Source organism: Pongo pygmaeus, chromosome 1 (genome assembly GCF_028885625.2).
Source record: "Pongo pygmaeus isolate AG05252 chromosome 1, NHGRI_mPonPyg2-v2.0_pri, whole genome shotgun sequence".
In the NCBI taxonomy this organism is placed as follows: Eukaryota; Metazoa; Chordata; class Mammalia; order Primates; family Hominidae; genus Pongo; species Pongo pygmaeus.
In genome coordinates this window covers 87,346,976-87,371,406 of record NC_072373.2, presented here as the reverse complement: position 1 = coordinate 87,371,406, position 24,431 = coordinate 87,346,976, and the positions used below count along the sequence as shown (strand labels likewise).

At 39.9% G+C, this 24,431-nt stretch overlaps 1 protein-coding gene across 2 annotated transcripts; it reads left to right on the top strand.

Annotated features, from left to right (window-relative positions):
• Positions 1-719: 719 nt before the first annotated feature.
• Positions 720-23,475, top strand: HSD17B7 (hydroxysteroid 17-beta dehydrogenase 7). 2 transcript variants are annotated; one of them, XM_054447475.2, is made up of 9 exons: positions 757-1,525; positions 3,377-3,580; positions 7,224-7,316; positions 8,461-8,575; positions 10,399-10,593; positions 14,092-14,196; positions 14,923-14,979; positions 16,059-16,157; positions 22,956-23,475. In XM_054447475.2, the coding sequence occupies exons 1-9, from the start codon at positions 1,491-1,493 to the stop codon at positions 23,076-23,078; spliced, it is 1,026 nt and encodes a 341-aa protein (XP_054303450.1). In that variant the 5' UTR covers positions 757-1,490; the 3' UTR covers positions 23,079-23,475. The 2 variants fall into 2 exon arrangements, 1 of the variants encoding a protein (XP_054303450.1); XR_008493564.2 differs by lacking the exons at positions 14,092-14,196; positions 14,923-14,979; positions 16,059-16,157; positions 22,956-23,475 and having other exon boundaries at positions 720-1,525; positions 8,487-8,575; positions 10,399-10,420.
• Positions 23,476-24,431: the final 956 nt, after the last annotated feature.

The window sequence follows — 24,431 nt, the reverse complement described above, 5'->3', positions numbered from 1 at the left end:
TTTACTGAGGCTCCAGAGGAAGGTTTTCAGGACTCAGACCTGAGTTACAGATTAAAAGAAGTTAATCACTTATGTCTTTAGATAAATGCAAACTTACACATAGACAGTTCGCTTAGAAGGTATATAAGCTCTGAAAAACTGTAATTTTGAGTTGGTCTGGCGATAATTTCCAGGCCTTCTCCCTGCAACCGGTTACAGAAATAAAAACTCTCTTCCTCCCCAGCTCATCTGCATCTCGTTGTCGGGCCTTGAAAAATAGCAGCCCAACCCTCAGCCCAACCTTCTGGGAACAGAAGGTTGTAAGGAGAGTAGCCTTTGATCCTTTGCTACTGGGGAGTGGGGAGATGGGGTTTTTCCTTCTGGTTTAGCTTTAGGAAGTTGGTGTTAATTGGCCCTAGGTTCTCGGCCCCCAGACCCAGGTGTTTTCCTTTTGATCCAGCTTTGGGAAGCCAGCACCAATTGGTCTCAGATTCCCTACTTCCAGCCCTTGCTGTTTTTCCTTGATTGAGCTTTAGGAAGTCAGCAGAAGTGGCCTTAAGTACCCTGCCTCCAAACCCTATTCTGCCTCATTTTGGCAGAGTACTTTTATATGTCTTGAATCGAGTAATAAAATACCGGGGCTTGTGTTTTGTATGCCTTTTGCTTTTCTTTTTCTAGCACTTTTTTTTTTTTTTTGTATTTTCTAAAAGCACCCATCTGGGATGACTTAGAAACAAAAACAGGTCCTTTAGCACAGTTTGAGATGCACTGATACAGGAGGTTACAGCACATTCTCAGTACTTCGGAGAATGAAATTCTGAGATTCTGATTCCACGCCACATTCCAAGTTTTGAATACTGGTAATTTACGTCTGATTCTACATAAAGTTCTTAATAAAATCAGTGCTCATTTTCTCAAATAAGTTTCTTTAGAGGAGGAGGTCTGGGATCAAAAGTTGGGCTGTGAAGTGGCACAATGCCTGGATCTATACATCCAAAAAGGAGTGGAAAATTAGATAATAATCGCCCAACTTTGGCTCCTAGACCCAAACCTTTTCTCTAAAACGGGCACTGATGCAAATACCGTGAGGCCTTCCTGCAATGAAGTGCCAATCTCAGGCGCCAGGGCACAGACCCAGTGCGTGTCACAGATCCTGTCCTGAGTGCTAGGCCGGGTGACGCCCCCACCAGGATTAAAGATCAGGCGCCCGCTGAGCCCTAGGAAGCAGTGACGGACACCTGCTCCGAGGCGGAGCGAGAAGAGCCTGGAATGGCTCCGGGCTTTGCGTCACGCAGCTCCGCCCCTCGGCCTATCTCACCCGACGCCGTCTCCGAGGGCAGGGAACGGTTGGCGGACTGAGATTGGAGGGATCAGCGCAGTCTCGATGACGCAACGGGAGATGGGGCGTGGCCGTACTCTGATTGGTGACGGGTGAGGCGGCCTGAAATCGTAGGACTTCCGAAAGCAGCGGCGGCGTTTGCTTCAGTGCTTGGAAGTGTGAGTGCGCGAAGATGCGAAAGGTGGTTTTGATCACCGGGGCTAGCAGGTGAGGCCTCCTTTGGGTTGGCAGAGGCGGCAACGGATCAGGGGTCCGAGAGAGCAGGGGTCTGCGACCCTCCACGAACGGACCCCGGAAGCGCCCGCCCCTGGCTTTGCCTAGGTTCCCCGGAGTCTCTGCAGCAGGTGTGGGGCATGTCGGCCTCTTGAGGTGCTCAGTAACTGGTGCTTTGTATTAAACATGACAGTGAAAAGGAAAACTAGAGCGTCAGTAAGTGATGAGTGTCGCAGTGATGATCCTGAGGTTATCAAGGGAATGGGGTACTCAGGCGGGCTCCGCCCCTTTTCCATCTTTGCCTACTGTTCGTATTTATCGTCAGTGCCCAATAGTTTGCTCCTGACCACGTGATCATGTCTTATACTCCAGGTGTTTGTCTGTACAAGCCTTTTGCCTACAAATTTGAACACCCATGAACATTAGGACGGTGGAGAGAAAACAATCCCTTTCCATTTAGCTCAGTGCTAGAGAGCTAACATACTCTTCAGAAACCCAGAGAAAATTAACCTTTTCCTATGAAGGCATGGTTGGGGTGCAGAATAACCAGCTCATAATAATTCCAGGGTTGCTCATTTAGTCTCTCAGCCTCTTCTGTTGCTTGTTTTACCTGTCATTTGCACTTCCGTGAAAAATGTGTGGAGGATGAAGCCAATCAAACCGTTTTTCTACTAGTTGCATTTGGCATTTTTAAATGATTAAGACAGAGGACATGCTAAACATTTAAGATTGATCCACTTTCAATTATTTAACCACATGCATATTAACTAAGCCAGCTTGGTAGGTGTCTGCATTTGGCAACTTTTTAGCATACCCTCTCAAGTGACTTTAACAGTTGATTGGTGCTTCTTATGTGGAAGGTACTGAGTAAGTCTGAATTGATTTTGTCTGTTTCTTTTACATATATTGTGATAATGTGCAATTGTATATTAAATGCCTACTGTTCTCATTTGAGGACAAATAAATATTTTTGATGCTTTGTTGTTGGTGCTAACAGATTACTGATGGTTCCAGGCTCTTTTTGGGTTTTAACTATTAATATATTTGCCTGGAATCAGCTTAAGTCTTGAAAGAGAACTTATTACCCAGCTTTTCATTGCTATCAGCCAGGCTGGTCTGACTGCTGTCACCACTCCTATGCGGTTTTACAATGCTGGTTTTGAAGTTCTTTGTTTCCAAGTGGTGTACTCATCCCTGCTTCCCTTTCTTGGTCCTCATCTAATATTTAGTGTATTCCTACCTTCTACTTAATCATGTTGAGTTCTTTCTTTTTCTATTATTTAATCATAGTTGTTGAGAGGTATTTGTACATCCTGCCATGTTACCGATGCCTCATCTTGAAAGATTCATCTGTTCCTTTATCAGAGATTTCTGGTGCTCCTTATGGTGTTTATGATACCAATAGGTGGTAGAGCCCTTGCCCCTGAGGAGCCTAGACAGCAGAGTCAAAATGCACATAGGAAACAGCTAATAAGATGCTCTTTTCAGCCCTTACTGGTGATATATTAAATCATTTTCATGAGTGGCATAATTAGTACAAAATGAAAACCACTGGCAGGATAAAGCCCAGTAATAGAAAAACTAAAGAACAACTCTTGTTTTCAGTCTAGTTATTGTGTCATTGAAGTTTTTCAAGATGAGAAAAACACAAACTAGACTGTGTCTCAAGCAAGTGACTATTGGAGTGGAGGATTCCTCCCTTCTTAAATAATTGTTGAGTCTTTTCTGTCTATCTGGGCTTCTCATTGGAGGTCAAGTTGACACAGTTTTCTGAACCAGAGAGAAATGCCTGTACCTGACGCCATCCCAGATAACCCACATCTTGTGTCTGAATTGTCCTCCCAGTGGCATTGGCCTGGCCCTCTGCAAGCGGCTGCTGGCGGAAGATGATGAGCTTCATCTGTGTTTGGCGTGCAGGAACATGAACAAGGCAGAAGCTGTCCGTGCTGCTCTGCTGGCCTCTCACCCCACTGCTGAGGTCACCATTGTCCAGGTGGATGTCAGCAACCTGCAGTCGGTCTTCCGGGCCTCCAAGGAACTTAAGCAAAGGTATATCTCTTGCTGAGGGATTTTTTTTCTCATGTGATTGTGCAGCATAACACTTAATAAAATAAGAGAGGAAAGAAAAACCTAAAAAGAAACAGGTGCAGTGTAAGCAGTTATGTTGAGGAAGTCTGTATAGGGTGACCCATTGTGTCTCAGTACCACATTTTCTTTCTTTCTTTCTTTTTTTTTTTTTTTTTAAAGAAAGAGATGGAGTCTTGCTCTGTTGCCCAGGCTGGAGTGCAATGGCGTGATCTCGGCTCACTTCAACCTCCCTCCTGGGTTCAGGTGATTCTCCTGCCTCCACCTCCTGAGTAGCTGGGATTACAGGCGTGCGCTACCACGCCTGGTTAATTTTTGTATTTTTAGTAGAGACGGGGTTTTACCATGTTGGTCAGGCTGGTTTCGAACTCCTGACCTCGTGATCCACCCGCCTTGGCCTCCCAAAGTGCTGGGATTACAGGCGTGAGCCATTGCGCCTGGCCAGTACCACATTTTCAATCTCAATCACGATCATAATTATTTCACGGAGACTAATTTATGAGTACATCCTGATGTGTGATCAGTTGGTGCTGGGATTACAGGCGTGAGCCATTGCGCCCAGCCAGTACCACATTTTCAGTCTCAATCATGATCATAATTATTTCATGGAGACTAAGTTATGAGTACATCCTGATGTGTGATCGGTTGCACTGCCTTACGTTAAGGTAACTCGTTTGACATTTGAATTCATTTTTTACATCTTTCCTTCACATAATGAATTCATTAAGTACATAAGGCAAGTAGTGAGTGACATTTATCAGGTGAAGAAACTGAGACACAGAAATAAGGGTAATATGCCTAGGAAGGTCATCCAATCTTATATTAGTTGGGTGGGTCCAAGACCCCAGGGCTTCTCCCTGCTTCCTAGGGGGATTTTTTTTCCCTAGGCCAGTAAAGATTTGTTCACACCTTCACAGTAATTGGGATGTAATAGACATTTGATCAATAGTTGGTATATGAAGGAATAGAGTCCTCAGATGTATAACTCCCCTGAAAGTGAACACAAAATTGCATGTAGGTGCACAATGCATTTTTCTGGGCAGAGAGGGCTTTTTATTTATTTATTTGTTTTTAAATTGTAAGAGAAATTTATGATGAAAAAGTCCAAGAACACTGCACTAGTCTATGCTGCCCTAGGGCTATCTGGAATAATTAATTTTCAAATATTGTAGTATTGAGGCACTTAAGAGTCAACTACCGTGTTTCCTTGGACAGTAAAATGAAGTGGGTAGAAACAAGGAAGGCCTTCTTGATGAAGACGTTTGCTGAATAAAAATACTTCGTATTTTATGTGAATTGATAATCATTTGCATTTCCCTGTTCCAAATGCACAAGTTACAAAGTGAAAGCTGGTTTTCTTCACTCCAGCTCTTCTTAGTGTGGCCTTAGTCCTTTGTAAATGTGGTTTCTCTCTCCAGTACTGCTGAACTATTAGTTTTCTACCGCATCTTTAAAAAAAAAAAAAACAAAACCTGAGGAGATTTTCTAGGTTCTGTTTTCACATAAATTTTGATATATTCCATATCCCCTACTCCTCCATAACTTAAGAGTCTCCAGGGCTGTGAAACTGTATACTGAATGTCCTTATGGAGATAAAAACCATGAAGTGGAGAGAAGTTAGGAGTTTTAAATCATGTTTACAGGCATTCTTTTCCCATACTTTCTTAGCCAGCTGGCTTCTTACCTGCTTTGTTTAGATTTTGTTATATTTTCTTATTTGGAAGAAAAGAACCTTCATTTCCCAGTTAATAATATCCCATTCCGATGCAGTTTACTTTTGACACCTAAAGTTTTAACATTTATAGTACTGACTATTCCCAAATGCCTTCAAAGGTTCAAGATATTCGGTACTTTATCGCAAGTTTAGTAATTTAGTATTTCGTAAGCTACTTAGCAACTTAACACAGATTCAAGGCAGTGAGGCTGTGGGGCAGAAGGGAGCACTTCAGGTGATAAGTGAGTTGTCCCAGGTACCTGTCATCAGCGTTTTAGTGAAGTTTTGAGGTATTTATTTAGTCCACAAAACAGCCTTTTTTTTTTTTTTTTTTTTGAGATGGTTGGTGTTATTCAAGTTTAGGAAATGATGGTTGTAGTGATATTCACAAATTTGGAATATATGAAAGTGTCCAGATAGATTCTTACTTATGTCAAGAAACTGCACCCAGTGGCTCAAATGGATCTCTTCAGTTCTAAGTCTGAAATAAACTAGAGCTAAAGAGAGCTTGAGCATCCCTTCTAATGGCTCAAGTAGCACCATCCCTGACACCTGGTCTTTCTATCTGTAGCATTCTCTTAGATAGTGCAGATGAAAACTAGTAAGAAATAGTGATGCTGTTTTATCCATATTAGAGCAATGTATCAATTATTTTATTGATGAGTGGTATGTCATTTTACTGAAGCCAGAGCTTCATTTGATGTCTTTACTAAACATTTCCTCTCTGTTCCTAGCCAAATATGTTAATATTCATAGATAAAAGTTGGCAAATAAGGTAATAGAATAAGCAACAATGGATGAACTCACACTATCTTTGTGGCACTTACATGATGGTAACATGTGGCACTTACATGATGGTAACATGTGGCACTTACTGATGGTAACAATATCAGCATTTTAAATGGTCAATTTAATAATTTGAGTCATTTGTCAATTATTTATAGGATGATCAAGAAATGGTTGTATGTGATCTGTATTGAAGACCCATGTATGTATTTCAGGGTCCTAACTTTAGGAGCTATGACTCTTAATATCTTGGGTTATTCAGAGACAGTTTGGTACATAGAACTCTAGGAGATATTCTGAATATTTATGGTGTCTGTGAGTATCATGAGAGCAGGCTTTACCTGCCCTGAACCTAGTTCAAAACGAGTACAGTTAAACCTATGTAAGTCTTAGATGAAGACTTACATAGGTTTAAAACTGAAAATGCTTTTTCAACTCAGCATTTCATATCCCTTCCATGACAGGTATTCAGGGGGGAGCCCAACAAGAATACCTTACCCCCATTCATCTTATAATCTCATTGTATTCTTACAAACTTTCATCATTTTAGGATACATAGGACTTGTCCATGAACACTGAAAGGTTTCCACGTGGATCTTCTGTTTTATTATATATTTTGGCATTCAGATTTCAGCATTAATAGATCAGGTCAGGTGAATAACAATAGTATATAAATTTTACTTGTCAACCAGAGGAGATGTGGATTTTTTTTTTAAAGCAAGACACTTTGTAAGATGAGGAGAGTGGGTTTAAGAGATAGAGGGTTGCTGCAATTCCTTATTGAGAGGACAGAGCTGGAAGGAATTATTGATCAGAGGTTTTACCTAAAGTCCACGATGACTCCACAGATTCTGTTTGAAGCCACTACCAAAGAAAGAATTCTCAAATGTTTACTGTAGCTAAAGAAAAACTGTTGAGAAAGAAATGCTGTAACTCTAATATACTGTAAATTCTTCTGAGCTTGCTGTGGCTAATTTATTAATTTAAAAAGCATTTTTTGTCTTTCTTAGGCCTCCTTGATTCTAGTCACTCTAGAGATAGAATACACAATCTTGTCCTGATGTTTTTACTTGCAACTCACAATCTTGTTTGGTGGTTTACTTGCAGGTTTCAGAGATTAGACTGTGTATATCTAAATGCTGGGATCATGCCTAATCCACGACTAAATATCAAAGCACTTTTCTTTGGCCTCTTTTCAAGGTAATTTTCATTTTATGGGTGAACTGATTGGAAGGAGTGTGTTCATTTTTCTGCCTAGTTTTGCTGGTGTGTTAAGTTGGGGGGATGAAAGGTAAGGGGTTGTTGAAAAGGTCGAAGACACAAAGGAGATGTTGCAACCGTTTGATGAAAGAAAAGCAATCCTCTTTTGTGGGGAGTGCCGAAAGTCCCGTGTTTTATGGTATTCTAAGTCTCCAGGGCATTCTAAATGGTTTAGAAGGTCATTTTTTTTTGGTCTGCCTGGATATGCCTATTAGCAAGAACATTTTGAAATTAGGCAGAGTTCTCAGAGAGACTCCAATTTCCAGGAAAGCTGCTTTGAACTATTTCCCAGCTGTATGTCAGGTGCTCTGACCAGTAGGTTGGGGAGATGCAGACAACTAATGTCTTCCTGGGTGATTCTCATTACTGATTAGCGTAGTGGCTTTCAAAAATGTGGAAACACAACCAGGAGAATTCTTATTTATAGTAATAAATCTTACTTTGTGACCCAATACACTTATTCATAAATAGGCATTCTTACTGTGTGCTACTTACTATACCAATACTTTTGCTTTACTTCTTCTCCATTGAAAGACAGGCAGACAGACACACACACACACACTCACACTGACACTCACACTCTCTCTCTCTCTCTCTCACCGCATTGGTCTTGACCTACTAAATTGACCTCCCAGCAGAACATTGTAGTAATATGTTTCAAGAATTCCCAGTTAAAAAAAAAATCTGTTTCACTCTTTTTTTTTTTTTTTTTTTTGACAATTAAACATACTTTGTGCACAGAAAGACTTTTGTCCCTTTGGCATAGCTTATTATTCCTTTAGAACAGTTTACCTGTAACCTGATTGGGAAAGAGGTGAAGAGAGTTTTAGCAGGAGGTTTTTGAGAGACTCAAGTTCCTATTGGTAGTGTGAGCTGTAAGTATGTAAGTACTTCTGTGAATTAGTTGGGGGAAGGAGGGTCTTTGGCATTTCATTTGATACAATAACCCAGTCTGAGATATAGGTATTTTTATTCCTGTCATTACAGAATCAAGGGAGGTATAGTTTATGGGTCGGGAAGTGTTTTCAGTATTTCCAGTTAAAGAAGCTTTAAAAAGTCATGCAATTATCTTCTGCTGTTTCAGAAAAGTGATTCATATGTTCTCCACAGCTGAAGGCCTGCTGACCCAGGGTGATAAGATCACTGCTGATGGACTTCAGGAGGTGTTTGAGACCAATGTCTTTGGCCATTTTATCCTGGTAAAGAAGCTGTGGGCTTAATAAGCTAATATTTGGTGTGATAGTTTCTGTAAAGCTCTGGGTACAGGGCATTATTATAGTTGAGCAACCAGTTAACTGATTTAATCTCATGTTTGAGTTTTCTTGATTGCATTTGCCTTGTTTATTGTGAGCATGGAATACTTCTGGAAGCTTTCCTAGTAGATTTTTCTTTAATAAATGTACCAATAGTTTTTGATTTACAGAATTACTGCAAAGATAGTACAGAGACTTTCTGTATGCCCTACACCCAGTTTCCCCTATTATTAACATTTTGCATCCGTATGATGCATTTGTCAAAATAGATGAATCAATTCTGCTACATTATTATTAACTAAAGTACACACTTTATTCAGGTTCTGTTTTTGCCTAATGTCTTTTTTCAGTTCTAGGATCCCATTTAAGATACTACATTACATTTAGCAGTCATGTCTCCTTAGACTTTTCTTGGTTGTGACAGCTTCTCAGACTTTCCTTGTTTTTGATGACCTTGACAGTTTTGAGGAGTACTGCTTAGGTGTTTTGTAGACTCTCTCAATCGGGATTTGTCTGATGTTTTTCTCATGGTGAGACTGAAGAATGTGGTTTTTGGGAGGAAGGCCACAGAGGTAAAGTGACATTCTCATGACATCTATCAAGGGTGTATTCTATCAGTATGACTTCTCAGTGTTGATATTAACCTTGATCACCTGGCTTGAGGTAATGTTTGTCAGGTTTCTCCATTGTTAAGTTACTTTTTCTTTCTCCCTTTTCATACTCTACTTTTTGAAAGAAAGTTCGGCCGGGCACGGTGGCTCCTGCCTATAATCCCAGCACTTTGGGAGGCCAAGGCGGGCGGATTACCTGAGGTCGGGAGTTTGAGATCAGCCTGACCAACCTAGAGAAACCCCATCTCTATCAAAAAACAAAATTAGCCGGGTGTGGTGGTGCATGCCTGTAATCCCAGCTGCTTGGGAGGCTGAGGCAGAAGAATCGCTTGAACCCGGGAGGCGGAAGTTGTGGTGAGCTGAGGTCATGCCATTGCACTCCAGCCTGGGCAACAAGAGTGAAACTCCGTCTCAAAAAAAAAAGAGAAAAAGAAAGAAAGTTACTATGTGCAGCCAATGCATACTGGCTAGTGCTCTACCTCCTTAAGAGAGTGGGTTATCTACAGAAATTATTTAGATTTTTTCCACAAGGGAGATTTGTCAGTTCTCCTTTATTTATGTCTTTATTCAATCATTTATTATGTCCATATGGACTCATGTTTATGTATTTTCTGCTTTGAAATTATAAATACTATTTTATTTTCTTGCTCAAATTTTTTCGGTTTTGGCCACTGGGAACGCTTTCAGTTGGCTCCTGTATCTCTTTGGCACACCCCCATCGTTACGGTTTTCTCTTTTTGTTTTAGCTTTCATTTTGAGCAGTTTCTTACTGTCTGGCACTACAAGATGCTTCAGACTCATCTTGTGTATTTCCTTGTTCAGTCCTAGAATCAGCTACTTTTCTAAAGACAAATGTTTTCTTTTATCAGAGAATGGTTATTAGAAACCAAGATCTGGGTGCTTATTGCTACTGAGATATCAGTGTCTTCTAAAGCCTCTCTGCTGATAGACTAAGAGATATATATATGTACATACTAACTCATGTATGTATACATATCTATAAATGTTTTTCTGTGTAACTAATTCATGTCTCTGTTAGATAACTAGTTAATACTGATGTCTCTGACCCTAATCTCTTACCATACAGTACAGTGGTTTCAAAATTTTTATCTGTATTCTGCCAGTATATTTTAATACTTTTTTTTTTCTTTCACCCAGATTCGGGAACTGGAGCCTGTCCTCTGTCACAGTGACAATCCATCTCAGCTCATCTGGACATCATCTCGCAATGCAAGGAAATCTAATTTCAGCCTCGAGGACTTCCAGCACAGCAAAGGCAAGGAACCCTACAGCTCTTCCAAATATGCCACTGACCTTTTGAGTGTGGCTTTGAACAGGAACTTCAACCAGCAGGTAAGGCCTGTCTCAGTGATATGGAAATGGCAGAGGAGGGTTCTCTTAATTACCTGCTGTTGATTTCCTAATAAGGTAGCTGGCTTTCCACTAACTCTTGTAGTTTAGATTGCTATTTGGTGTATATGAAAGTGTTAGGGCAGAGATAATTGGCTCCTGACATTATAGTTATAGGTAGTTCATTCATCGTTCTGTGGTTCTTCAGGAATTCTAACTTATGTTAACAGAGTGACACTACTAAAAGTGATAATAGCTACTGTTTTGGTACTTGCTGTGTTTCAGGTGCTGTATTCATCTGTGTATGTCATTAAATACCTGCCTCATTCATGGAGGTGGGTCTAAGTATTACCATTTTCAGATGAGGACACTAAATCTCCGAGAACTTAAGTCATTTACCTGATGGTCACACAACTTGTAAATGGTAGAGCTCAGAATTGAGCCCGAGGCTGTCTGACTTTATAGCTTGGACTTTTCCCACTGTACCATGCTGCCTCCTAGTGTTTGTCATAGCAGACGTTTATAGGACAGTCAAGTAGTTATAAAACCTTCTGGATAGTGGTGGTTTTAGGTAAGACTCCAGAGCTCTGTCTCTATGAGGATCTCAGTTTATAGGATGTTTTTCAGGAGGTGGTGACCCTTGTTGGTCATACTGAGTCCTTGTGGCCACTGTGGTCTGCGGTTTACTGCTTCTTTGTATGTCTCTGTTGCCCAGGTCTAAATTCTTACCTGAAAATCTCCAGTCTTCCCCTTGGACATTTTCTTTTGTGTGCTTTGATTAACAGTGTTGTATGAGTATGGGGCTATGGAGAAGTTTAATTTCACTAACATTTTTTACAAAAGACTTATCATGTTTAGGGCACTGGGCCAGGTTTAGGGTTGAGGAGGAAAGTGAAATAAAAAGATGATCAAGAATTATGTTTTACCTCAATGGAGCTTCTTGGATCATGAATTAGACATAGAAATATAACCCTTATGTGATGGTCTAGACCTGGCTTATTCTGGAATTGCTACCTTTATCAGGTGGTATTCTGTGATCTGGCTCTTAGAATCATGCCCCCCTTTTTTTTTTGAGACAGAGTCTCATTCTGTTGCCCAGGCTGGAGTGCGGTAGCACAATCTTGGCTCACTGCAACTTCTATCTTCTGAATTCAAGTGATTCTCGTGCCTCAGCTTCTCGAGTGGCATTACAGGGATGTGCCACCACACCCAATTTTTGTGTTTTTAGTAGAGACAGGGTTTTACTATGTTGGCCAAGCTGGTCTCGAACTCCTGACCTCAGGTATCTGCCTGCCTCAGCCTCCCAAAGTGCTGGGATTATAGCGCTTACACCCAGCCTGAATCATGCCTCTTATAAAGTTGAAGCTAAGAGCATACTTTCTAGAACTGAATTTGAATCCTGACTCTTTGTAACCCTAGGCATATTATTTAATCTCCCTATGCCTCAGTTTCCTCATCTGAAAAATAGGGATAGTAATAGTGCCTGCCTCACAGATTTATTGGGAAGATTGACTGAAGGGGATCTGTATGAAGCACTCACAGCAGTGTTTTGTATTCAGAATGTGAGTCTGTGTGTGCATATGTCTGTACAAATATGTACATGTGGATATGCATGAGTGTGGGTATGTATTTGTGTGCCTACCCATGTGTAGCGGGTTCATATGTACATGTATGGGTTTTGTGGGTGTGTGCACATGTGTTTGTGAATGTATGTTTTGGGTGTGTGCATGTGTGTAGGTGTCAGCGCATGTGGTCTGCACATGCGTGTACATGTTCTTGTATTGGCTGTTAATATTGCAGGTTGGACTCAGCATGTTGGCCCAATTGTGCACCTCCTTCTGAAGTTTCTTGAGATGTTTAAAAACTCGTCACAACTGCTTCCTGATACTCTGAGGACTCCCTTTTAGAGGGATTAGCTTTTCCTTTCATGAAAAGGTCTGGGATTCTATTTAAGTCTCAATTATCAAGTAAGCTTTGGGATTTTATCTTTTACGAAAGAGGGAGATTTAGCTATTGCTTGTAAAATCTGTTGAGATTGGTTCTCAGCCAATGACTTTTTCTTCTTGGCCTTTATGAGGAAAGAAGCAGCTGAGAAAGAATGACATTACAGGATTTCTTTTGAAGCCCCGTGTTACTGGAAATGTTGTCAGGTTCTATATAGACTGCCTGATAGACTTTAATTATCCATGCATGCTCCCCCACTCAAGCTGTATAGAAATACTCAGGATCATCAAAATTTAATCCCTATAATTAAACAAATGGAAGTATACAGTCTTGGTTAAGATTGTCTTCTTTCTTTCTTTTTTGTCTATCTCTCAACATCAGAAAATTATATATGTTGGAAACGCTGGATTTTAGTTTGAAGATTTCTTCGTTTAGGACAGAATAGTCCCCAAGTGTTCCTAGGAAGTTCCTAGAATAAGAACTTTTCATTAGCTGTTTTAGGGGCAGAGTACATTGTTTTCTTAGGAAAAACTTTTGGACTATCATGAGGATAAGTCTTAGCTCTTGACTTTTTTCTAGAGGATTGTTGGTAAATCAAGGGGATTCTCAGGGATGGTTCATCCATGTCAGTCAGTGCCAAGCCTCTGCAGTACCAAATAAAGGATGAAAAGCCTCCAGGTTCTGTCGCTCAGGGTGCTATCTGTCCATTGAACTGTCTGTTACACTGGCACTTCCTATTTTTTTATTTAAGAGAAAAAATGAGATTAAAAATGATAAAAATGAGTTAAAATAGTCAATATCAAAATAAAGTAAAATGTATAGTATAAATTAAACTAAATAAAATAGTAAAACAAATCCCAATAAGAGGCATGATCTCTGGGCTCCAGGGCTTAACTATAGATCACATAGGACCCTTTATATTAACATAAGCTCTGTGTTAATTGGGGCTCTCTTTATAGGGTAGAACTTTCTAAAATGAGTTCTAGGCTAAGGACCTGATTTAGAGATCTTCAGTTGGAGAAAGTTTTGTGACAGCACATACAGCCTAATGCCAGGAGCACCCACCTCAAGCTAGAGATATGGGTCTTACGTACCTGTAGGGAAACAGACACATACTTTAGGTTTAGCTGTCTATTTATTAGGCCAGAAACTTCTTGAAGGCAAGGACTGTACTCCGTACATCTTTTAATCTTAAATGCTCGTAATGATTGAGAAGCTGATCTTCAGTTAAGCCAATAATAGGGAAAACTCAGATAACCAGGCCCTGCTTTTCTCCCCCAGCTTTAAGATTGGTTATTTTTATATTGCAAGGTTCATGAGAATAGAGACTTTGTCCCACTAATTTTTGCATCCTGGGTGCCTCTCACAGTGGGTTCTCTTAATACAGGATTCTTCAACATAAATGTTTTACCCAACTTCAGAGACAACTCAGAACATAAATTCTTTATTACCTGACTTCTGGCTCATGTACATACCTCTTTTATTAACTAGCATGTAGCTGGACTGAGTCAATATACACTGAGTTAAAGTCTCATTGCTACACCTCTCTGTTCCCAGGGTCTCTATTCCAATGTGGTCTGTCCAGGTACAGCGTTGACCAATTTGACATATGGAATTCTGCCTCGCTTTATATGGACACTGTTGATGCCAGCAATATTGCTAGTAAGTGATGAATGCCTCTTTTCTTAGCTCATAAAAATCTCTTTTTGGGACCTAGAAGATGTGTTTAAGGGTTGGGAAATGATTTAAGGAATTGAACCTGAATGCCATTTAACTTGAGGTTTTTGAACTTACTTAATGTGAAACCTCTGCTTAATATTTCTAAGTGTTACTGCCACACTACCATTTGAGTGTCCACTTCTCTTTAAAGGAATGTTTCATTGCTCATGCACCACAGATCCCAAGAGTTCTGTAATCATATAATTTTAGAAAACCCATGTTGAACACTGTTAACTGGACTTCTCTAAGTTTTCAAACTGATCATGTGCGTCAAAAGTTCCCAAGAAGGGGATAATTGTGTATTATGTAACTATACAACCATATTTTTGTTTTGTGATTTGAACATCTTGCAGGACCATTGTTTCTGTGGCACATCTTGAAAAATGCTGCTTTTAGGAAATGATTCTCTCTAGGGCTCAGGAAGAAGTGTCTCTTCCTTAGGGCAGGCATAAAGTAAAGATCAGAAGTAAATAGGCCTTCATGTTAAAAGTAGTTGATTTGGAATAATGGAGATTAAGTGATGTTTCTTTTTTGACTTCTTTATTTTTTGTTACTTAAAAAGTGTTCTATAATCAGAAAGGCAGGGTTTTTAAAAATATTTAAATGAATAATTCTTATGTGACTCTATTCTAAACCACCAAAAAATAACTGTTGTTTTCTTTTCTGCAGCTTCGCTTTTTTGCAAATGCATTCACTTTGACACCATACAATGGAACAGAAGCTCTGGTATGTTACTGAAGTTTTTATAACTTGTATGATGGCTTAGCAGATGTGAATTATAGGTTCACTCGTAGTAGAAATAATTTCAACAGAAAAGATAATAAAGAGAATAAGCTCTGCGAATAATTGAGGTCCTGTTTGGAACTAAAGCGGACTATAAGGCTAAGCGCAGAACATTAGGAGTGAAGTTTGCAAGTTTAACATCTACCATGGCACTGGACACCATGACTGTAGGGAAAGCACTTCTTTAGAGGCAAGATACACCAGCAGCTAGAGAAGAGACAGAGCAATGGGAAGCTGGAGGGACAGGCAGAGCAGGACGGTGACTGCACAATTAGTCTGTGATTTCCCGTGGAGAAAGAGCATTTTGTGGGTCAAGAGCCAGGACAACAAGGTTTAACACCATTCCCCTCTATGAAGATTTTCTTCCCTCTCTTAGAGGATCAAGTTGTTATTTTCTTAGGAAGCCAGTGGAGTTCCTTAAATCACACATGGCAAATGGGTTGCATGTGTTTCCTCATCAATGGCAGACATTACTAATGGGCTATAATACTCCTTTCTGCTATACACACATGATGTCTCTGAATATTCTTCAACCCAGAGCTCCAGAGGCAGCCTCTACTAACGGATCAGAATTGTTCTACATAAAAAACCCATTGTATCTGAGTCAGTTCTTTACATTTGTCTCCCTCATTCCATTGAGCTCCTTCAGGATTTTTGCTATTCACTTTGGAAACCTGAGGACCTAGCACTGCAGTACTTACTTAGTAGATTCTTAAATCTTGACTTAATTGAGATTAGCTAAGGAAAACATAAATGGAATTGGCTTTGATGCTCTTGTTTTGGTAGGTGTTACAGAAATAAATGCATTTATTGTAGGAATACAAATTGGTTATAGAAGCAAGTGCTTTTAAACTATATTTTAATTGGTTCTCAATATATTTGCCAAACCATTCACTGGTGATATTTGAGAGGATGTTTATAATTTGTCTGGGGAGCTCTATAAAGTGCTGATTGTGAATCTCCACCAGCCTCACTCATCTTGGGCAGAAGAAACAAATCATTGACACATCCTTCCTTTCCAGGTATGGCTTTTCCACCAAAAGCCTGAATCTCTCAATCCTCTGATCAAATATCTGAGTGCCACCACTGGCTTTGGAAGAAATTACATTATGACCCAGAAGGTAAATGTGCTTACATTGTTGCACTGATGTTTGCTGTTGGGTTGATGAATTAAGCCTGTGTTCCTGACCAGCCCCTCAGCCCCCCAGCTTCCCTTCTCTGGGTACTCACTGTTCACCAGCATCACACTGGCCTGATTTTATTTCATCCTGCTCTCTCCTGCTTCTCGCACATCTTATTCCCCCGACTTGAGCTGCTCTCAGCCTCTCGATGATTGATTTCTGCTCATCCTTCAGATCAGTTTATCAGTTTAGCCTTTAGTGACCCTGTAGACCAGGCCTGGGTGCCTCTGTAATAGGCTTTCTTGACATCTCGTACCTGTTGCAGAGCATGCTTGTTCACCTTCGGGTTCCCCTGTCAGAATGTAAGCTCTGTGAGGAGGAGGATCATACCCCATTTCCTAGCAGGCTGCCTTACACATGGTAGACGCTCAGTAAATACGTTGCAAGTTGGGTGAAATATGAAGTGTTTTTCTGTGTGAAGTTAACTTCCCTTTGAGTATTCAATTCTGCTTGTGACAATTATCAACTTTAATAAATTGGTGTTTTGAAGAGGAACAGAATAATGTGCAGAAAAAAAGTCAGTACTGTGTTTTTTAGACTTGGTGTAATCTAAAATGAAATCAAACATAGAGTTACATACTGGGGAATGAGAAAATTTATTTTAAACTAAGAGAACTACTTTGTTGTACTTTTGTCATGTGTAAGGTTTATTTCAGCCTCCGATTTTCCACTGTCCAGCCTGTTGTGAGGAGGCATTAGCATAAGATAAAACAAGATTGAGGTGACTGTTATCGCAGTTAAGTCAAGTAACTGGCATTGATCTTGGCCTCTGTTAGCATGAGTTAAAAGGGGAGCCATGCACTTGGCTTCCTGTGCTATCTCTTCACTAAAAGTGAACCTTCCAGGTTTTTCAAAATATGTTCTGTGGGATACTAGTTTCTTGAGAAGATTTGCAAGAAGCAGTTCCTCTAGCAAGTAAAATTGAACCATGCTTCATATTACATTCCCCTCTTTCAGAGACTTGTACAGCACACATCAGCAAAGTAAAGGCTGTGAGAAGTTGAAACAGTTAAGAAATGTGTGTGAAATATTTTATCCTGCTGTTTTCAGTACTTCACCATGAATTTTTTTTAAAGCAAATGTTACATAACCTGTAACATCCGTTTGGGGAGTTCTGTTGTAAACTAATAGCTTACTTTAGGCTAGCAGGGTGTATTTGAACTTACTATCTATTAACTTAGAAGGAATGATTTGTTTATCAAGGGGAAAATGTTTAGTTCTACAAACTGACATACTCATTAGCGTTTTATGGAAATGCATTGAAGAAAGTATTTTAACCTTTGATTAATTTGGAGAAGTCAGCTTTCTCTTCTGTTAAAAGATGGGGTTGAACTAGAAGTGTTCTATAATGCTTCTTCCAGTTCCATTATGGAAAAACTCTAACTTGATTGAAGATAAATGTTATTTTCTTTCCTTTTTTTAAAATTATTATTATACTTTAAGTTCTAGGATACATGTACACACGTGCAGGTTTGTTACATATGTATACATGTGCCATGTTGGTGTGCTGCACCCCTTAACTCATCATTTACATTAGGTATATCTCCTAATGCTATCCCTCCCCACTACCCCCACCCCACAACAGGCCCCGGTGTGTGATGTTCCCCTTCCTGTGTCCAAGTGTTCTCATTGTTCAATTCCCACCTATGAGTGAGAACATGCGGTGTTTGGTTTTTTGTCCTTGCGATAGTTTGCTGAGAATGATGGTTTCCTGCTTCATCCATGTCCCTACAAAGGATATGGACTCATCCTTTTTTATGGCTGCATAGTATTCCATGCTGTATTATGTGCCACATTTTCTTAATCCAGTCTATCATAGATGGACATTTGGGTTGATTCCAAGTCTTTGCTATTGTGAATAGTGCTGCAGTAAACATACATGTGCATGTGTCTTTATAGCAGCATGATTTATAATCCTTTGGGTATATACCCAGTAATGGGATGGCTGGGTCACGTGGTATTTCTAGTTCTAGATCCTTGAGGAATCACTACACTGTCTTCCACAATGGTTGAACTAGTTTACATTCCCACCAACAGTGTAAAAGTGTTCCTATTTCTGCACATCCTCTCCAGCACCTGTTGTTTCCTGACTTTTTAATGATCGCCATTCTAACTAGCGTGAGATGGTATCTCATTGTGGGTTTGGTTTGCATTTCTCTGATGGCCAGTGATGATGAGCATTTTTTCATGTGTCTTTTGGCTGCATAAATGTCTTTTTTTGAGACGTGTCTGTTCATATCCTTCCCCCACTTGTTGATGGGGTTGTTTGTTTTTTTCTTGTAAATTTGAGTTCATTGTAGATTCTGGATATTAGCCCTTTGTCAGATGGGTAGATAGCAAAAATTTTCTCCCATTCTGTAGGTTGCCTTCCTCTGATGGTAGTTTCTTTTGCTGTGCAGAAGCTCTTTAGTTTAATTAGATCTCATTTGTCAATTTTGGCTTTTGTTGCCATTGCTTTTGGTGTTTTTGACATTAAGTCCTTGCCCATGCCTGTGTCCTGAATGGTATTGCCTAGGTTTTCTTCTAGGGTTTTTATGGTTTTAGGTCTAACATTTAAGTCTTTAATCCATCTCAAATTAATTTTTGTATAAGGTGTAAGGAAGGGATCCATTTTCAGCTTTCTACATATGGCTAGCCAGTTTTCCCAGCACCATTTATTAAATAGGGAATCCTTTCCCCATTTCTTGTTTTTGTCAGGTTTGTCAAAGATCAGATAGTTGTAGATATGCGGCATTATTTCTGAGGGCTCTGTTCTGTTCCATTGGTCTATATCTCTGTTTTGGTACCAGTACCATGCTGTTTTGGTTACTGTGCCTTGTAGTATAGTTTTGAAGTCATGTAGTGTGATGCCTCCAGCTTTGTTCTTTTGGCTTAGGATTGTCTTGGCAATGTGGGCCCTTTTTTGGTTCCATATGAACTTGAAAGTAGTTTTTTCCAATTCTGTGAAGAAAGTCATTGGTAGCTTGACAGGGATGGCATTGAATCTATAAATTACCTTGGTCAGTATGGCCATTTTCATGATATTGATTCTTCCTATCCATGAGCATGGAATGTTCTTCCATTTGTTTGTGTCCTCTTTTATTTCACTGAGCAGTGGTTTGTAGTTCTCCTTGAAGAGGTCTTTCACATCTCTTGTAAGTTGGATTTCTAGTTATTTTATTCTCTTTGAATCAGTTGTGAATGGAAGTTCACTCATGATTTGGCTCTCTGTTATTGGTATAAGAATGCTTGTGATTTTTGCACCTTGATTTTGTATCCTGACACTTTGCTGAAGTTGCTTATCAGCTTAGGGAGATTTTGGGCTGAGATGATGGGGTTTTCTAAATATACAATCATGTAATTTGCAAACAGGGACAATTTGACCTCCTCTTTTCCTAATTGAATACCCTTTCTTTCTTTCTCCTGCCTGATTGCCCTGGCCAGAACTTCCAACACTATGTTGAATAGGAGTGGTGAGAGAGGGCATCCCTGTCTTGTGCCAGTTTTCAAAGGGAATGCTTCCAGTTTTTGCCCATTCAGTATGATATTGGCTGTGGGTTTGTCATAAATAGCTCTTATTATTTTGAGATATGTCCTATCAATACCTAATTTATTGAGAGTTTTTAGCATGAAGGGCTGTTGAATTTTGTCAAAGGCCTTTTCTGCATCTATTGAGATAATCATGTGGTTTTTGTCTTTGGTTCTGTTTATATGCTGGATTACATTTATTGATTTGTGTATGTTGAACCAGCCTTGCATCCCAGGGATGAAGCCCACTTGATCATGGTGGATAAGCTTTTTGACGTGCTGCTGGATTTGGTTTGCCAGTATTTTATTGAGGATTTTTGCATCAGTGTTCATCAGGGATATTGGTCTAAAATTCTCTTTTTTTGTTGTGTCTCTGTCAGTCTTTGGTATCAGGATGATGCTGGCCTCATAAAATGAGTTAGGGAGGATTCCCTCTTTTTCTATTGATTGGAATAGTTTTAGAAGGAATGGTACCAGCTCCTCCTTGTACCTCTGGTAGAATTCGGCTGTGAATCCGTCTGGTCCTGGGCTTTTTTTGGTTGGTAGGCTATTAATTATTGCCTCAATTTCAGAGCCTGTTATTGGTCTATTCAGGGATTTGACTTCTTCCTGGTTTAGTCTTGGGAGGATGTAAGTGTCCAGGAATTTATCCATTTCTTTTAGATTTTCTAGTTTATTTGCGTAGAGGTGTTTACAGTATTCTCTGATGGGATTGGTGGTGATATCCCTTTTATCATTTTTTATTGTGTCTCTTTGATTCTTCTCTCTCTTCTTCTTTATTAGTCTTGCTAGCGGTCTATCAATTTTGTTGATCTTTTCAAAAAACCAGCTCCTGGATTCATTGATTTTTTGAAGGGTTTTTTGTGTCTCTATCTCCTTCAATTCTGCTCTGATCTTAGTTATTTCTTGCCTTCTGCTAGATTTTGAATGTGTTTGTTCTTGCTTCTCTACTTCTTTTAATTATGATGTTAGAGTGTGAATTTTAGATCTTTCCTGCTTTCTCTTATGGGCTTTTAGTGCTATAAATTTTGCTCTACACACTGCTTTAAATTTGTCCCAGAGATTCTGGTATGTTGTGTCTTTGTTCTCATTGGTTTCAAAGAACATCTTTATGTCTGCCTTCATTTCGTTATGTACCCAGTAGTCACTCAGGAGCAGGTTGTTCAGTTTCCATGTAGTTGAGCAGTTTTGAGTGAGTTTCTTAATCCTGAGTTCTAGTTTGATTGCACTGTGGTCTGAGAAACAGTTTGTTATAATTTCTTTTCTTCCACATTTGCTGAGGAGTGCTTTACTTCCAACTATGTGGTCAATTTTGGAATAAGTGCGATGTGATGCTGAGAAGAATGTATATTCTGTTGATTTGGGGTGGAGAGTTCTGTAGATGTCTATTAGGTCTGCTTGGTGCAGAGCTGAGTTCAATTCCTGGATATCCTTGTTAACTTTCTGTCTCGTTGATCTGTCTAATGTTGACAGTGGGGTGTTAAAGTCTCCCATTATTATTGTATGGGAGTCTGAGTAGGTCTCTAAGGACTTGCTTTATGAATCTGGGTGCTCCTGTATTGGGTGCATATATATTTAGGATAGTTAGTTCTTCTTGTTGAATTGGTCCCTTTACCATTATGTAATGGCCTTCTTTGTCTCTTTGATCTTTGTTGGTTTAAAGTCTGTTTTATCAGAGACTAGGATTGCAACCCCTGCCTTTTTTTGTTTTCCATTTGCTTGGTAGATCTTCCTCCATCCCTTTATTTTGAGCCTATGTGTGTCTCTGCACATGAAATGGGTCTCCTAAATATAGCATACTGATAGGTCTTGACTCTTTATCCAACTTGCCAGTCTGTGTCTTTTAGTTGGATCATTTAGCCCATTTACATTTAAGGTTAATAATGTTATGTGTGAGTTTGATCCTGTCATTATGATGTTAGCTGGTTATTTTGTTCGTTAGTTGATGCAGTTTCTTCCTAGCATCACTGGTCTTTACAATTTGGCATGTTTTTGCAGTGGCCGGTACCAGTTGTTCCTTTCCATGTTTTAGTGCTTCCTTCAGGAGCTCTTGTAGGGCAGGCCTGGTGGTGACAAAATCTCTCAGCATTTGCTTGTCTGTAAAGGATTTTATTTCTCCTTCACTTATGAAGCTAAATTTGACTGGATATGAAATTCTGGATTGAAAATTCTTTTCTTTAAGAATGTTGAATATTGGCCCCCACTCTCTTCTGGCTTGTAGAGTTTCTGCCGAGAGATCCGCTGTTAGTCTGATAGGCTTCCCTTTGTGGGTAACCCGACCTTTCTCTCTGGCTGCCCTTAAAAATGTTGTTTTCAAAATGTTCAAAAGTTTATTTAAGTTTTAGCCTTTGAATTTTGTGAACAAAGAGGCTGTTCTTGAAGTTTAGGCTCTGTGTTGGCTTGAAAAAAGGATATCACTATTTTAAAAGGGCTGAAAGTTTGCCTGTACATACTCTTGAGATTTTCTGCATGAAACACAAGAATGTAAAATAACTATAGATTAAACTAGATAGAATCTTAAATTTCTTGCATGTAAAAGCATTTAGGAGAGAGGCAGTCTCAGGCTGCCACGGCAAGTCCACAAATTGTCAGGTACCCAAGTTCCTTGCAATCACCACCTGGCCATCTTTAGGGCATGGCTCTCAGGCTTGTGGCTCGAGAGTGGTATGGAAGAAGGGAAGAAAAAAGGGATGCTTTGTTTCTCTTGAAGAGACTCCAGGTATGATTTACATCTCACTAGCCAGAACATAGTCTCATGGCTCTGGCACCCATTGTTTCAATGGAGGCTGAAGTATCGTCTTATATCCAGAGGGCAGTGAGCCCAGCTAAAACCAGGGCTCTTTTACTAAGCCAGAGTGATATTAGGAAGTGCGTAGCCGTTAAAAATTCACAAAACTCTTGATTTTTCTGTTTTGTCCTTTGATATCACAGTTGGTTGGTGTCTTCTGTTACCTGGGCATATAAAAGTTGGGGGAGATAGCAAAACTCAGATCTTTCAGTCTTGCTGTTTAAGGGAAGCATCAGTGGGTTTGGTGAGTGTTAGAACTGAGACTGAGATTTAGTATGTCTTCAGGCTCTCAGCTTCCTAACAGTCCCCACGTGTCTGCCACCATGGCCCTTTCCTGCTGCCTCCTTTCTTTTTATTTCATATATTGAATGCCTTTTTTTTATACAAATACTATTCATCTTATTTTTCCTTTCTAGACATCTCTATTTTTGCTTCTTTTCCAGATGGACCTAGATGAAGACACTGCTGAAAAATTTTATCAAAAGTTACTGGAACTGGAAAAGCACATTAGGGTCACTATTCAAAAAACAGATAATCAGGCCGGGCGCAGTGGCTCATGCCTGTAATTCCAGCACTTTGGGAGGCCAAGGCAGAAGGATCACTTGAGACCAGGAGTTCGAGACCAGCCTGAGAAACATAGTGAGCCCTTGTCTCTACAAAAAGAAATAAAAATAATAGCTGGGTGTGGTGGCGTGCGCATGTAGTCCCAACTACTCAGGAGGATGAGGTGGGAGGATCTCTTGAGGCTGGGAGGCAGAGGTTGCAGTGAGCTGAGATTGTGCCACTGCACTCCAGCCTGGGTGACAGTGAGACCCTGTCTCAAAATATATATATATTTAATATATATATAAAACCAGAGCTGACAATGACACTCTGGACATTGCATACCTTCTGTACATTCTGGAGTACATGGATTTCTACTGAGTTGGATAATATGCATTTGTAATAAACTGTGAACTATGACTGTTTTCCTTCCTTTTGGAATTATCTCTAAGACTGTGTATGTGTGCATGCTTGTATGCATATGAGAAAAAGATTGGGCTGGGCCCGGTGGCTCAAGCCTGTAATCCCAGCACTTTGGGAGCCTGAGGTGGGCAGATCATGAGGTCAGGAGTTTGAGACCAGCCTGGCCAACATGGCAAAAACCCATCTCTACTAAAAATACAAAAATTAGCCAGGTGTGGTGGTGTGCACCTGTAATCTCAGCTACTTGGGAGGCTGAGACAGGAGAATCACTTGAACTCAGGAAGCAGAGGTTGCAGTGGGCCGAGATTGCAGCACTGCACTGCAGCCTGAGTGACAGAGCAAGACTCCATCTCAAAAATAAAAAATTGATAAAGTAAAAATATTAATTAGTTATTCTCTAGAGTGGTATCACATCAAAATTATTAGAGTTCTTTTCTGAAAAATTTTATGTAAAAATAAAAATTATTCGAGTCACCCAACAGAGTATCTCTTTATATTATTCTGCCAACTGGGGCCTAAGCTGTGCTCCATGCGACAAGAGGTGGACTTGAATAATTGTGACACAGGCACACACTGCTCCTTTCTTTGGCCTGACCCCAGCAAAAGGAAATACTGCCCACTATCTGAGTGGCAGTCGGAACTTCGTTGCTTTATGAGCAATTTTTTTAGCTCTTTTGCCTTATTTCTTCCTCCATATGTTGCTTCTGACAATCGTAAGATTGTTAGAATCCTAACAATCCTCATGTGGGTGCCCATGTGGTTAATAACAAAAATCAAATAGATAGGTGTTTGGGTCAGTTGAATTATTTCTTGTTTAAAAAATATCTTTTACTGATTCTGAGGGAGTTCATGCTAATATTGGGCCTGACCCTTAACACTATTTGCCAATTTATTAGTGATCAACCCATTTTCATGATCATGTCTTAATAGTTGTAAACTTGCAGCAAGAAATT

What these genes read in the sequence shown, in the direction of transcription:
- HSD17B7 (XM_054447475.2), top strand. Translation starts at nt 1,491, where the DNA reads ATGCGAAAGGTGGTTTTGATCACCGGGGCTAGCAG. An exon ending in TTGATCACCGGGGCTAGCAG is followed by an intron (nt 1,526 to 3,376) that starts GTGAGGCCTCCT and finishes TTGTCCTCCCAG; the next exon opens with TGGCATTGGCCTGGCCCTCT. An exon ending in TCCAAGGAACTTAAGCAAAG is followed by an intron (nt 3,581 to 7,223) that starts GTATATCTCTTG and finishes GTTTACTTGCAG; the next exon opens with GTTTCAGAGATTAGACTGTG.